At 43.9% G+C, this 14,374-nt stretch overlaps 1 protein-coding gene across 1 annotated transcript in view; it reads right to left on the reverse strand.

The window, feature by feature from the left end:
* ASCC1 (activating signal cointegrator 1 complex subunit 1) overlaps positions 1–14,374 on the reverse strand; it is a 93,070-nt gene that overhangs the window by 60,235 nt on the left and 18,461 nt on the right. Inside the window, exon 5 of the mRNA XM_048504864.1 lies at positions 13,366–13,544. Coding sequence (XP_048360821.1) covers positions 13,366–13,544 — 179 coding nt within the window. The remainder of the gene's footprint in view (positions 1–13,365; positions 13,545–14,374) is intronic.

The following is a 14,374-nucleotide window of genomic DNA, read 5'->3' on the forward strand; positions in this document are numbered from 1 at the left end:
TCTCTAGTGACACAAGTCTTGAATCTTGTACAATGTCATCTAGATGACTCACTGGAGTCCAGCTCCACCTTTCCCCAAGCCCTCAACCTATTTGTACCTCCAACATTTATACGTCTTGCATTGTACTTCTCCTTAGAAGAAGAAGAAGAGTTTGGATTTATACCCCACCTTTTTCTCCTATAAGGAGACTCCTATAAGGCAGCTTACAAACTCCTTTTCCCCTTCCTCTCCCCACAACAGACACCTTGTGAGGTGGGGATGAGAGAGTTCTGAGAGAACTAAGACTAGCCCAAGGTCACCCCCACAGGCTTCATGTGAAGGAGTGGGGAAACAGAGAATCCGCTGCTCATGTGGAGGAGTAGGAAATCAAATTTGGTTCTCCAGATTAGAGTTTGCTGTTCCTAACCACTATAACCGAGTTGGCTTAGATACCTGAGCCACTTGTTTGCCCTGCAGGTCAAGATGTGCTATGTAGCAAACCATGCAGTGCCACTGGATTGCCTTGACTTTCTCCTCGCAATCTGCATTCAGCCACATATTAAAGCCTTGGTCATTTGAGTTGCCTACCAGCAGTAGATACAACCAATGGGCAACAAAGACTCAGTTTGTATATCCAGAACAGGTGTTACATAAAGTAAAACTTAGTAACTGGAAAAAAAGACTTTGAGCATAAGGGCATCTAGTTCCAGGAGCGGATCCTACTTTGACCCACTGAACAAACTTGATTCATTTATTAAAATATTTATACGCCACTATTCATTTTGGCTCAAGTTTGAAGTCTTCCCGAGTCTTCCTCTAACTTGTGACTCTCCCATTACAGGAAGAGCCATTTAAGAGGAAGAAGAATACTTAGAGGATGGTTGGATCCAGTATTTATGAGAAGGCACACGTCAGTGTCCACTGGATTATGTGCGATTATGTACGAACCATATAAAACCTTGGATAGTTGTATCTGGGCGGTGAACAACAACTGCATAATAACAAACATCAGTAAACATAACATCAAGCAACAAAACATCAATAAACATAGCATCAATAAACATAGAATCAATAAGCATAGTATTATAACGTATCATTATAAACAACAATTAACATAGCATTATAAACAATAAGAACATTAATAATAGAAGCATCATAAGTTATAAGGCAGAAATATCAATAATAACAAACATAATCAACATAGATAGACAATAATAAGCATGGAGAGCGACTTTCTGTAGCATAGACTACAGAAAACATGGCGACCTCATAGGGTTCTCAAGGCAAGAGGCGTTTAAGGGTGGTTGTTATTGCCTGCCTCCGCATCATGTTCTGGGTATTCCTTGGAGGTCTCCCATCCAAATACCAGCCAGGGTCAAGGCTGAGTGTGTGTGACTGGTTGACAAACAGCTAAGTCTCATGCGACAACAACCATCCTTCTAAATGGATATTTTACTGTGAACCCCTTTCGCCCAACGTTAACACAAGGATCCACTGCAAATGGCTGCCGGATTTCCAGTTCAAGCCTTGGAAAGGCTAAGCTCATACATTTCAGTTGCCTTAAACTGGAGTAACTCTGCTTAGGAGTGCACTATTCATCGGATAAGCAACAAATAATCATGAATTATTGTAAACAGCACACTGTATCCATGAGTACAATAAGAAAATCATAGCAATGAAATGGACATTGGGGCTCATTCAGTTCCAAGCTCAAATTAATGGAGTTAACATGATTTTTACCTTTTCTGAGTAATGACCGAGAGTCCAGTTTAGTCTAGAACTAAATCATATTTGTGAATCAAACAGGGCTGTCCTTAGGAGAGTCACGCCCTTCTAAGCCTAAGTCTATTGAAATTAATGAGCTTAGAAGGTGTAACTGAACTTTGGATGAAACTGAAAAACCACACTGAGAAGAGGCAAAGGGTACTGGAATACTGCAGTACTCAGCCTCAGAGAACAATCACTCTGAGATTAATCAAAATAAACGATTCAGATTCCTTGAACTTAATTAATTCCTCTTTCAGTGCTTAGTATCCAATTTGCTACCTTGCAAACTGGAACAACTTAAACCAAAGGAAGACTTATTCATGTCTCCTCTGATTTGAGGGGCACTCAATGTTTATATTCAACTTTTACCTAGATTTTCCTGGGATAACTGTCTCTGGAGTAACAGCAAGGGTCCACACAAGAAAATGACTGTACAAGAAACTATACAGTAAATAATGTCGCCTAATTAAACCTCCATTTAATGAATTTCAGATAGAAAAAGACTACACTCTGTTCAAGAATTACAGCCTCCAAGAGACCTCCCCTTCCCACAAACTTGGAAAGTGAGCATACTTAAGTGTACAGAAGGAAGCACGTTCAATTTAAACCTCTAAGACGTATTCAAAGTCCAGACTTAAGATTTGACTTTCAGTGTAATTGAAGACATTCAATTTAGTTGCCTTCCAAACACTGCCCTCTGCTGGAAATGAAGTCATTTCATGCCATACAAATTCGGCATCATTACCCCCATATAATGGGGTTTATTGAATGGTTGGAGAACGGGAAACTGATGAAGTGAAGATTTTAAGCAAAGAAAGAACTGATTATAAGGCCTTTGTGATATTATCTAGGGATACGTTCTTCATGCTTACATGGCAGAGAAAACGCTGGGGGGAAATCTGTGAGTTCTAAAAGAACGGCCAACACTAAACGTTATCATCAAGAATATTCCGATTTCAGCATGGAAGTCACATTTAGAATGTCTAACAGACTACCAGGGGAATCCTAAAGACATTTTTCTTGGTGTGAGCTCCTTTAGTAGATCCAACTAGGATTCTGAGTAGACCTGTTCAGGATAGCTGTATTCATATTGTTCTAGCCCAGTGATGGAGAACCTATGGCACGGGTGACCAGGGAGGACTTGGCTGGCGGCCTGGTGCCTGTGCTCCGGGTGGCTGCTGCCGGGGGGGGGGGGACAGAGGATGCTAGAGAGGCACAGAGCAGTGAGCGCGGTACTTGCTGGAGGCTAGAGCAGGCTGACCCCTGCTCAAACGGGTGTGGCGGAGGAAGAGGGAGCCAACCGGTTTTTTCTAAACTAAAACCTCAGCATTCAGGTTAAATTGTGGGGTTGGCACTTTGCGATAAATAAGTGGGGTTTGGGTTGCAATTTGGGCACTCGGTCTCAAAAAGGTTTGCCATCACTGTTCTAGCCTATAAAATCTTCCTCCTTCTACTAATAAATATTTTTTATAATCTCTCTCTCTCTCTCTCTCTCTCTCTCTGCTTAGACCAGGAAATGTCCTTACAGTTTGAAAAATAAAATCAACACATTTTCAGTCAACTCCATCTGTCGGAGCTCTAAACAACTCCAAGTATCGAAGGTCATTTTGACAAATTTCTTCCTGTGACGAAATCTAGCAAATTTTGCAGCTTTATAAATGGTCACACTAAGTGAGAAACAAGGAGATCCCTGATCAGATTCTCCTCACATATAAGGTGTTTGGAGATCTTTCATTCATAGGGTCATCGTAAATCAGAAGCAACTTGATGGCACTTAACCCACCCACCAGTGCTGTTGCAGAGACATTTCATCAGTGCAAGCTCCCCTTCCCCAGATGCTGCTTGTGCCTTGGGGAAAACTTATAAGGAACTACCTGTATGCTTTCCTCCTTGGAACAAATAGCAAGTATAGGAGGGAAGAAGAAGAGTTCAATGTATTGTCGAAGGCTTTCACAGCCGAAATCACTGGGGTGCTGTGTGGTTTCCAGGCTGTATGGCCGTGTTCTAACAGCATTCTCTCCTGCATCTGTGGCTGGCATCTTCAGAGGATCTGATAGTGATCCTCTGTGTTTATAAATCAGTGTTTATAATCAACTGTTTATAAGTCAACTATCAGATCCTCTGAAGATGCCAGCCACAGATGCAGGCAAAACGTCAGGAGAGAATGCTGCTAGAACACGACCATACAGCCTGGAAACCACACAGCACCCCAGAAGAAGAGTTGTTTATATCCTGCTTTTCTCTACCTTTAAGGAGTCTCAAGGCAACTTACGATTGCCTTCCCTTCCATTCCCCACAACAGGCACCTTGTGAGTTAGGTGGAGCTGAGAGAGTTCTGAAGAGCTGTGACTGGCCCAAGGTCGCCTAGCAGGTTTCATGTGTAAGAGTGGGAAAACAAACCTGGTTCATCAGATTAGAGTCCACTGCTCCTGTGGAGGAGCGGAGAATCAAACCCTGTCCTCCAGATTACGGTCCGCTGTAACCACTACACCACGATGACACGGAAGGCACATAATTTGCACTGGAAAAACCATGAAGGCAAAAGCTCTAGAACTGCAAGCGCGATCCAAATCAAAACCCTTTTAAAGTTGATTTATTTAACAAGAGTGAGCTCTGTTCATGACCGCTTGACTGAGTGAACAGTAAAGAAAAAAAGAATAAAAGGGAGATCTGAGATTGGATCTCTCTGAATGTTGTTTTTGCTGACCTGTTTCAGCTGGACAGGAGATAAACTGCTAGAAGTCTTGGACATTCAGATAGCTGAAAATAATTTCTCTATGGATCTGTTCCTAAGTTTTATATATCTGGCATACTCCTGTCCTAATGGGATTTTCTGATATTGCTCCTCAAGATATTGAGAAAGCATAAATTGGAATGTGGATGTAAAAATCCTGTTAACTCAAGAAAAAAAGTTAAATCATAGAAATAGCTCCCAAGAATATGATCAATTTTAATAAATAGACAGCTGGAAAAAAAGAAATCCAAACCCTGCTGCATGCCATGATTAAAGAAATAATCTCTTTATTTACTTCTGATTTTTTAAAAATTGCTTTTAACCCAGTACTTTAGATTTTGGGGACTGATATCAGATGCCTGCCTTTTAGCTCTGCACTGAGACATTCAGTTATTTTTAGATTGATCCTTTTTCTTCCAGGAAAATTTTTCATTCATTTTAGAGTTTATAGTAATACGTAAAATATGACAAGAGCATAAAATCTCATTGGCGTAAATCTGACAACCAGTCTTATCTGTGCTGTAGGTATACCAGGTGGGGTACTAAGCAAAGATCTTCTTTTAAAGTTTGAGGTATTTCCAGATATTCTATCTCTATGAGACCTCAAGTCTCAGTCCCCTTAAGGCGACTTGGGAGAGGACAGTCTCTATGCTCTAAAACATGACAAGATCAAATTTCCTTATTTGACATGACAAGATCAAATTCTCCTCATTCTCGCAAAACAAAGAATGTGAGATGTTCAAAGCTCTCAGCATAGTAGCTGTTAGTAATACTAACTACCCCTTTTTGAAAATACATCCTCCAAATAATTAGAACTATAAACGTTTTTCAATTCCTTTGGCAATCATATAAGCCCTTGCGCTACACAAGGAGGCTGTCAAACTTAACTATCTTAATTTTAAAAGATATTAAGCAATTTACTCTGACAAATCAGCACATCATCTCTTAGTAGCTATCTCAAGCCAACATATGTAGATGACAACGGCATCGTTTGCAAACAATATGGCCAACAAGGGAATATAAACAGTACTGTCTCATCTGAGAATAAAATCATTTATAAACAAATTAAGCAGTAAGGTATCAGGGCAGTCCAATCCAGAGCCCCAGGAAGCCAGGGACGCTGCCGTGCCATCCTGCCACTTCCAGAGGCAGAAAATCCAACACACACATACCCCCAGTGCTGGAAAGCCCTCTGTAGAGCTTCATGGACTTATGCCACCCTTCCAAGCCAAGGGCCCACGGTGTAACTGACCACAAACCTGGGATGGAAGCCAACTAACGTTAGCTCCACTCTCAGGCATGCCTCTGGCACAACCCCGCTGGACTGACAGGGCGTGTGGAGCTGTGAGAGCACTGAGGCATAATTCAGTGTCATTGTATTGTCGAAGGCTTTCACGGCCAGATTCAACTGGTTCTGGTGGGTTTTCCGGGTTGTGTGGACATGGTCTGGTGGATCTTGTTCCTAACGTTTCGCCTGCATCTGTGGCTGCCATCTTCAGAGGTGTATCACAGAGGGAAGTCTGTTACACACTGTGTCATGTCCTGCAGGGCCATGGTGTCCACCCGGAGACATGTTTGCCCTTCTGTCAGGATAAGTGCCCCAGGGAGAGCAAATTTGCTGGTGTGGGCCTGCACCCACCTCCATGAATGAATTTGCTGGTGTGGGCCTGCACCACCTCCCCCCCCCCCATTCCTACTTAATCACAATTGTTTGTACTCTATAATTTCAACCAGTTTACTGATCATAAACCTGCATATAGTTATTTCATTGAGCCCTAGATATATTTGTTAATCAGTTGATACAGTACAAAATGTTGACCTGTTTTTATTTCACCTTTCCTGAACCTCTCTGTTCTGCTGAAATAATGTTTGAATGAACCAATTTTTTCATCATATTGCAGGGAACAATTCTGAGATACTGCCAAACAAGCTAATTGAGTGTCATTTGTTAGGATCAGATTTATTTCCCTTTCTTTGATATCAGAACGTTGATACTCTTATTCCATCTGGCAAGCGTAGCTCAGGATTTCATGGCCGCCATGACACGTGGCAGGTCATATGCCTGATTTGGTGTTTTGTGCTGATCAAATGCAGGATGGTTCAGGAATGGAAGAAAGTTGTATAATTTGTTTGTAGTGGTTCAATATTGCCCAGAGGAGGTTCAGATTCACAGGAGTTCAAAATCTGCACAGAGGGATGAATGAGGTGCTCCATCCTGATGGATCTGGATAGACTCCTGAGGGCTTTTGGGAAGTGCTGGTCTTCTTGTGGGCACCCTGGTGGATTTCTTGTCATGTTGTCCAAGCAAATGTGGCAGATAACAATCATCAGACCCCAACTGACATTCAGCTGTCTCTCACTCAGACAGAAGGCCTGTCTTTGGAAGCTGACATTTTTCTAGTTGGGGACCCAAACCATGTTGAGACTTTTGGAATGTTGGGAGAGGGTAGTGGGCACCAGCACAAAGTAGCTGCCATTAGAATGATGCCAATTACAAAATGGCTACCAAGGGGTGGGCCAGCCAAAAAAAAAAATATAGGGAGGTTCCAAGCCAAGCATCCTCCTACTACAGATTCATGAACCTAAATGTGATGCCTTTACTGACCTCAATCATTTCTGACTCAATAGAAGGCAAGAAAAACCGGGATCAAGCTCTTTGCTTTGGTTTCAGTTACCAAAAAAGTGAAGGTTTGCTGCTTGTGCAACCTTAAAAAGTGGCTGCAAAGACCAGACACATGAGAAAATCTAAGCCCTTGGCCCAGCTGAGGGTACATAGCTGTGATGCTCTTGCCTAAGATGAGCTCAAAGTTCAAGTGGTCAGTCAGTTAGCAGGAAGAAGCCTGAAGCTCCCCGTTCTTCTTCTGTTTCAACTGTTTGGATTTAATCCTCAAGAACCCATTAGAATGTGCCACAACACTGGGATCCCTGATGTATTTCATTTTATCCTAGCTTTCTTTTGAATGCCACAAAGTGCTTTCCTCCACTGCCATAAGTCTTCCTCTACCAGAAGGCGGCTCACTGAGTGAAAAAGAGCATCATCTGTGCAGTATTGTTATTACTTGTCCTAAATGTAAAATTTGCCAGTTTGGCAGGCACTGACGTATAGGCATAAATGTAAACAAGCAAAAGAGATCAGACAGATTCTTGGAGGATACGTTTATCAGTGGCTACTAGCCCTGGTGACTAAAGGGAATCCCCACATTCAGAAGCAGCAAACCTCTGAATGCCAGTGCTAGGAGGCAAATCAAGAGAAACTCAGCTTCTTTGCTCTGTTGTTGGCCCCCTGAAGGATGCTGGACTAAATACTGGACTAGATGGGCCACTAGTCTGATCCAGCATGGCTCTTCTTGTGTTCTCAAGATGGAACTAAAAGGTGCAAGTTCTTGAATTAAGTTTCAACCTGAATTCTCTGGAACAAATTTACCTGTGTAAAAGCAGAGTAAACTACCCAGTTACCATCAAATTTGAATCATGGAAAAGAGTCTACTTACGCATCTCAAGCAATACAAATCTGAGTGGGATTAATAAAATCCACCAAATTTGTTTTATTTTTAATCTTCCCTCTCCAATTGCCAGTTGTTTTCCTGGCTTCTGGTCAGTAAGTAAAAATGTTGGATAATATTTGAACTTACTGGAATTCCCAAATAATTACAGAAGTGTTCCTTATGGGTCTGAGAGCCAGAATTGTATAATGGTTATAGTGCTGGACTAAGACCTGGAAAATCCAGGTTCAGATCTCCAGTCATGCTATGGAAGCCTACTGGGTGACCTTGGGCCGGTCACACACTCTCAGCCCTGACCCTGGCTAGTATTTGGATGGGAGATCTCTAAGGGATACTAGGGTTGCAACACAGGCAGGTAATGGCAAATTTCATCATCTCCAAATTTCTTTCATTGAAAACACGGGGGGGGGGGGGTACCACGGTAAATTATCTGTGACTTGACAACCCCCTCCCTCAAAAATTAGGGGTGTGCAAATAAATCAGTACTTTTTAGATTCAGGTATATTGGACAGGAAAAAATATTGGTATTCTCAACATTCCCAAATTCCAACAGCAATACGGTATTCAGATTCAGGGGTTGTTTTTGTGTGTGTGTGAATACAAATCTTTTTGGGTCCATCATTCTCTATGGAAAAGAATTCTGAGTGCCGGGGGGGGGGGGGGGGTTGAAGGTACAGACACAAAAATTGAAACTGACAGCAGTAGCCTGGCTAGCTCACAGAATTCCTCCAAAATGCAAAAACAAAGGGGAAAAAGGAAAGAAAAACCAGCCCCCAGGAAAACGCTGGCTTCCAAGCTCCCTGATTTTATGGACCTTTTTTTCCCAGTTTCCTGGATATATTTGGGAGACCCTGAATATACAAAAAATTACTGATAAGGTGTATTTTCAGCTCAGGTGTATCCAAATGCACATCTCTGGTGTGAATGTGATAGAATTCTATTATTCTATTTCACCACAAAATCCCTGCACTGAGAGGCTGTTTGCTTCTTGGCCCAATTCAAAGTGCTGAAATCCATCTAAAAAGTCCTATCCAGCTTTCTTGGTATGTCTGAGGCAGCATTTTCTATTCAGGGAGCCATTTGGTTTGATTTAGACTTATTTTATTGGCGATAGATTTACACGTTTTTCATCCTGAAATTATTTTTTATGACATTTTAATTCCAACTGCTGTTATTCTGACACTGCCCCAAGTTTCTACTGGGAGGGAATAACAAGGTATAAATAAAAATCAGCATGCTTATATTGATGTCTGCCCTTCCCACTTTAAAGGCAAGTTAGTTGCTTGGTGTTAAGGCTTGGAGGTGCAGTGCCTATATTAATTTCCACATCTTAATACAACCTTCATCCTTCTCACAAAACCCAAAGGGGGAGGGGGAGCTGTCTGCAGTATATTCTGACACACGAGACTACAGCAGTATAAATAATAGACGGATTGTTGCTATGGTAACTATTCTGGTGAGAGGAAAAGATTCTGTACCATTGCTCAGCAACCGGCAGATACGCTAAGCTCAACACCTGATATTATTCCTTAAAAATATTGGGGTTTTTTTTTAAACAACCCCCTTGCTGTTAATCAGCCTCATTTGAATACAGATATCATTAACTGACTGCTCTGTTCCGCGTCTGAAAGGAGCAGCAGGAACAAACACACCCAGCTTCTGTTCTGGGCACAGATTCAGGTGCCTCTAAGCATCCTGAGAACTCCCCTGCTGTTCTGCACAGCTCTACACACTTCCTTATTGCATTGTAAAGCACAGGTTTTCAAATATAATTTGTTCATTACTGATGTGCTTCCTGGCAGATCCCGCTGTGAGATAAAGTGCTATTGGAGCGGCATTACTGACCATGAAATGACTGAGGTATCTGCGGAAGCAATAAGCTTCTTCAGCTAACTGGCAGTTGTGTATCTTCAAACCTGAATTCGACCCCTCAGAGATAAGCATGGAAAAAAGTAGTGTACCTCACTGCCGCAAGTACCTTTTGCATGCCCCGCTTCAAGTAACACAGTCCTAGCCTGTGAAAATGGAAGGGTCTGATTTTTGATACATGACATGACAAAGACGATATGTAGAACTCCTGTCAGGTTTCAAGGAAACCGATTAAACCCCACATGAATTAGCTGACCTCCAAAAATGGTTTATCAATATATCTAATTTCAAACGGGGCCATAGCAGATGTGACTGACAGATCCACAGAATGGAGCAATGGGGGGGTGTCTCTACAAACCTAAAGAAAGTCCCAGATTTGCAGAAAAATCTGAAATTTGGAAAAATACCTCAAAATATCAGTGGAGTAAAACTCCCCAAAGTAATTGAAATAAGGGCTTGACTCCCAGGGACCATTTTAGAGGTTTCTAGGGAACTGCAATGATACTGCTGAGGCTTCCAAGCCTGGATTTCCGTAAAGTGAAGCTGGGTGGGGGGACAAACAGGGGCTTGAAAGCCAAAATAGCTTTGGTAAAGGTCCCATCCTTCTCCCCTGTTGTGTCCTCTGATGAAGAAAGAATCGCCCAGAACAGCCTTTCTAGTGACAGCCAGAGACTTACAACCCACACATGTAGGCCCAGCGGTGTTGGCCATTGGGCAAATGGTCAGACTTTTTCCCAAGAAGAAGCTGCCATGAGGAGGGAAGGAGGGAAAGCTGAAGAAAGGGATAGGTTAGGGGGTGAGTGGGTGGGAAGGAAAGCAGGAAAAGGGAGGAGGCTATGGAGTTGCCAGGGAAGGGAAAGATGAAACAGTAAAGGAAGGGGAAACATTCAATTGTCTTCAGCACTCTCATTGAGGTAGCGGTGCGCACCAAGAGGCACGCTTGTTTGTTTGTCAGTAAGCAGCAATCTTTGGGGAGACAATAGAATGTGAGAGTCTGGACAAGGAATAGAGGCTCCAGACAGTAGGTCTCATTCCCTGGAGTTCAGTGAACAAGTCTTTGGTTAAATAGGTCGCTCTCCCACCAAGGCTGGCAATAGCCTCCCCATTTCCCCTGCCCTCCCTTCAGCCCAAACATTAAACTGGGCCCGCCCACCTCCTCCCCCCAACTCACAGCTCACCTTCTCATAGTCCTTTGGGACTATTTTCTACTGCGGAAGCACACACTTCCACCACACCACTAACGACCACGCTTTTATTTTTCTGTGAGACAGAGTACAGTACAGAAAATTTCTATTTTTCCTTTGTCATGTGTCCGGGAGCGGGGGTAGCCCCCACCCCCTCCCCGGACTCTCGCCCTTACCTCCGGCTGGCGGGTGCTTCCCCCGCCCGGAGGGACGTCAAGCCGGCAGGGAAACCCTGTCGCGGGGCCGGGGAGGAACGGGAGCGCGCCGAGGCCGGTCGCCGTGGCGACGGGGGACGGGAGCGTTCCCCCGGGCTCTCGCCAGCTGGTGAAGCCGGCGGGAGCCTCGGCCGTAGGGAGCGCCGCGTCGACGTGGCCGAGCCGGCCGAGCAGGGCCAGCTGAGCCCTGTTGGAATAAGTGCAGGGGCGGAGTTCTTAACCCGCAGGCAGGCAGTGGAAGGGATAAAAGGGGGAAGAGAAGACACGACAGGAAGGAAGACCAGACACGGAGGAGGGAAGGAGGGTGTGCACACGTGTGTGGGAAGGAGAGGTGGAAACTGTAAAGGGGCAAGGGAGGCGACGGTGGGAGAGTCCCGAGGCAGGAGAAGAGAGGACTTTGGGGAGGAAAGACTTGGAGAAGGAGAGAGTTGGTGGTTGGACAGAGGGGGCAGGAACTGAGAGGGGAGAAGCAGCCAGCAGTCCAAAGCCTGGCAGGGGAACTTCCCCACTCCCACTCCCACGCTTCCTGCGCGCCCTGGGTCAGCTGTGGGCAGCCGGCTCAAGCTGTGGCTAAAGCGGCTGTCCCACTTAGTCCACTCCCCGGACAACGGGAGTGAGGCCGGAAGTTCCAGCATCCAGGCAGGGGAAGGCGGGTTGGCAACAGGGGTCCCAGCGAGGACCCCGCCCAGGGCGCAGGACATCATATGACAACCATTACCTAGCAATGTTTAGACTAATTAATGTTGTTATTCAGAATATTTTTAATCTTGAAAACCTACTCAGGGGAGGGAAACTGAATTGTATGTCAGAAGGCTCAGCTAATCAGTGCTGTGCTCAACCTTATATGCTGCACAGAGCTTAATTGCGAAGAGTAAATGGTACATTTAAACCAAATGGAATTAATACAGTTCTGCAGTGGACTCAGTTAAAATTACGTACATCTGTTGTGCCCCCTTAATTATATTCTATTTATTTTTCATTACTTGTTGTAACAGGAGAAAACAATCCAGAAAATAGTCAGTAGAAAGTCTCATGAGAGGAAAAAGGAAAGAAGTGCTTCCGCATAGTGAAGGCCTTTATGATATAGCTAATTAATTCCTGTATAAGATTTAAAAAAATCAGTAACAGAGTTCTACAGAAAAACAGAAACACAGAAGTAAATATATTAGACGAGACAAGGGAATTAAATGTATTCAAAAGTCTAGGGTATTATTTTCTCTTTCATAACAGTTTGAAGAGCAAATGATCTGGAATGTCTTGGGCGGTTTCTGCACATGCAGGCTTGAGGGCTTGCATCGGCATGATTGATACCCATGCAAGCCCTGGGGCCATTTGCACAAACGGCCCCACAGGCTGCGCGGCTGGGGGAGCACGCTCTGCACAGCCGCGCAGCCCCCCGAACACCGGTCTACCTTTTCCCTGCCTTTTGTCGCTCTGAGGAGGGAAGGGGACACGCCCCCTGGCCAGAGCGATGGCTGAAGCGATGGAGGCAAGGAGGCGTGTCCCCTTCCCTCTTCAGAGCAACGAAAGGCAGGGAAAAGGTAGGCAGCTGTTCGGGAGCGTCACGGGAATACACCGGCTTCCACCTGCTGCTGTTCGCTCGGCAACGGGTGGCAACCGGCGTATTCCAAAAAACTCGCCCCCCGAGCGAGTTTCGGAAGCGGCGGCTTCACGCCACTTCTGGGGAGCCAGGATGGCGCTGCTGCAATGCAGCAGCACCTCCTGTGCGAACAGTGCCCCAGGGACCGGTTTTTTTCCATCCCTGGAGCGCTGTTGTTTCACCGTGCAGAAACCGCCATAGCTTTTGCTATCATCTAAGAATATAAAACCTCTACTCTGCTGCTAGCTGATTATTGAAGTCATTTATAATGTGGCTATATTGTGCTTTAATTATGACTTAAAGCTACAGAATATTTATTTCTGTGGGCAATAGCTTTTCAACATATTTAGCATCCTGCCATCTTGTTAATGATGGTTCTACAGCTTCAAGGAATAATCTTGCCACAAGCAACCTATTTTTTATTGGCTTTGAAAACCTAAAGCAAGCACTCACAGCATTCTGGCTGATAACCTTTAAAAAAAAAACAGTCTGGAGGACTATCATGACAACTTACACTTGAACACTTTTCCAGCACTTCTTTCTTGAATTGTAGAAGCTTTTCCTGAATTGCAGGTTGATTGAGGGCAAATGACAGAAAGTGTGTGAAAGGCTGTTTTTTGCGAAAGCTCTCAACAAGAACGTCAATCCGGGTTCGTGCGGAAATAACACCATTCCGGTGTTGTCCCGTAATCACTGAAAGAAAAACAAATCAAAACAGTTCTTAGCATAGCTATCTACAATCCTAACAGGATCTATGACAACTTGCGATGTCGGGCCCATGAAGAATTAAGAACAGGGGTCGATTTTCCACTCTACCTATAAACCAATTTCCAACAAGGTAGCAGCTTCTTCTACAGAATATTAAGGTCAATTTCACCATGAAACCAGGATTCTTCAAGTGTGAAATGGGCTTCCATGGGGAAGAATATAAATATTTTCAAGAAGACACAAGAGCTACTGGAAGTCCCTTCCACCAATTCACAGATTAGGAGGCAAACAAGGACATATATAACCAAGTTACATTCGTCTACAGTGAACTCTGCCAGCTGATTTCTTCTTAAAGCGCAACTAAGGCATAAATATCTGATGCTTGAATCCCCATATCATACATTGCACATGCCTTTAATAACTGATTTTTTTACTAAGGATGTAGCAGGTATGTACATCCTTGAACACACTGACTGGTGGACATTAAAGGAAAGAAATTGCATTTTTCAACAGAAGTGATGCTTCTAAACATGAGATAGTTTCACATGCATGCTAACATATTATTATTTTTGGTGTTTTGTGTTGAGAAAACACAGCTGGCATGGCGTCCTCACGGAGTATTCATGGCAAGAGACATTCAGAGATGGTTTGCCAATTGCCTTCCTCTGCATAGCAACCCTTTTATACCTTGGTCGTCTCCCATCCAAATACTGACCATGGCCAATCTTGCTCAGCATCCAAAATCTGAGCAGAAAGGGGATAGATGTATTACTAGTAAAGTAAGCTTTGGCCTTCAGTTTGTAACACCTGAGCAA

The sequence above is a fragment of the Sphaerodactylus townsendi genome, linkage group LG08 (assembly GCF_021028975.2).
Source record: "Sphaerodactylus townsendi isolate TG3544 linkage group LG08, MPM_Stown_v2.3, whole genome shotgun sequence".
In the NCBI taxonomy this organism is placed as follows: Eukaryota; Metazoa; Chordata; class Lepidosauria; order Squamata; family Sphaerodactylidae; genus Sphaerodactylus; species Sphaerodactylus townsendi.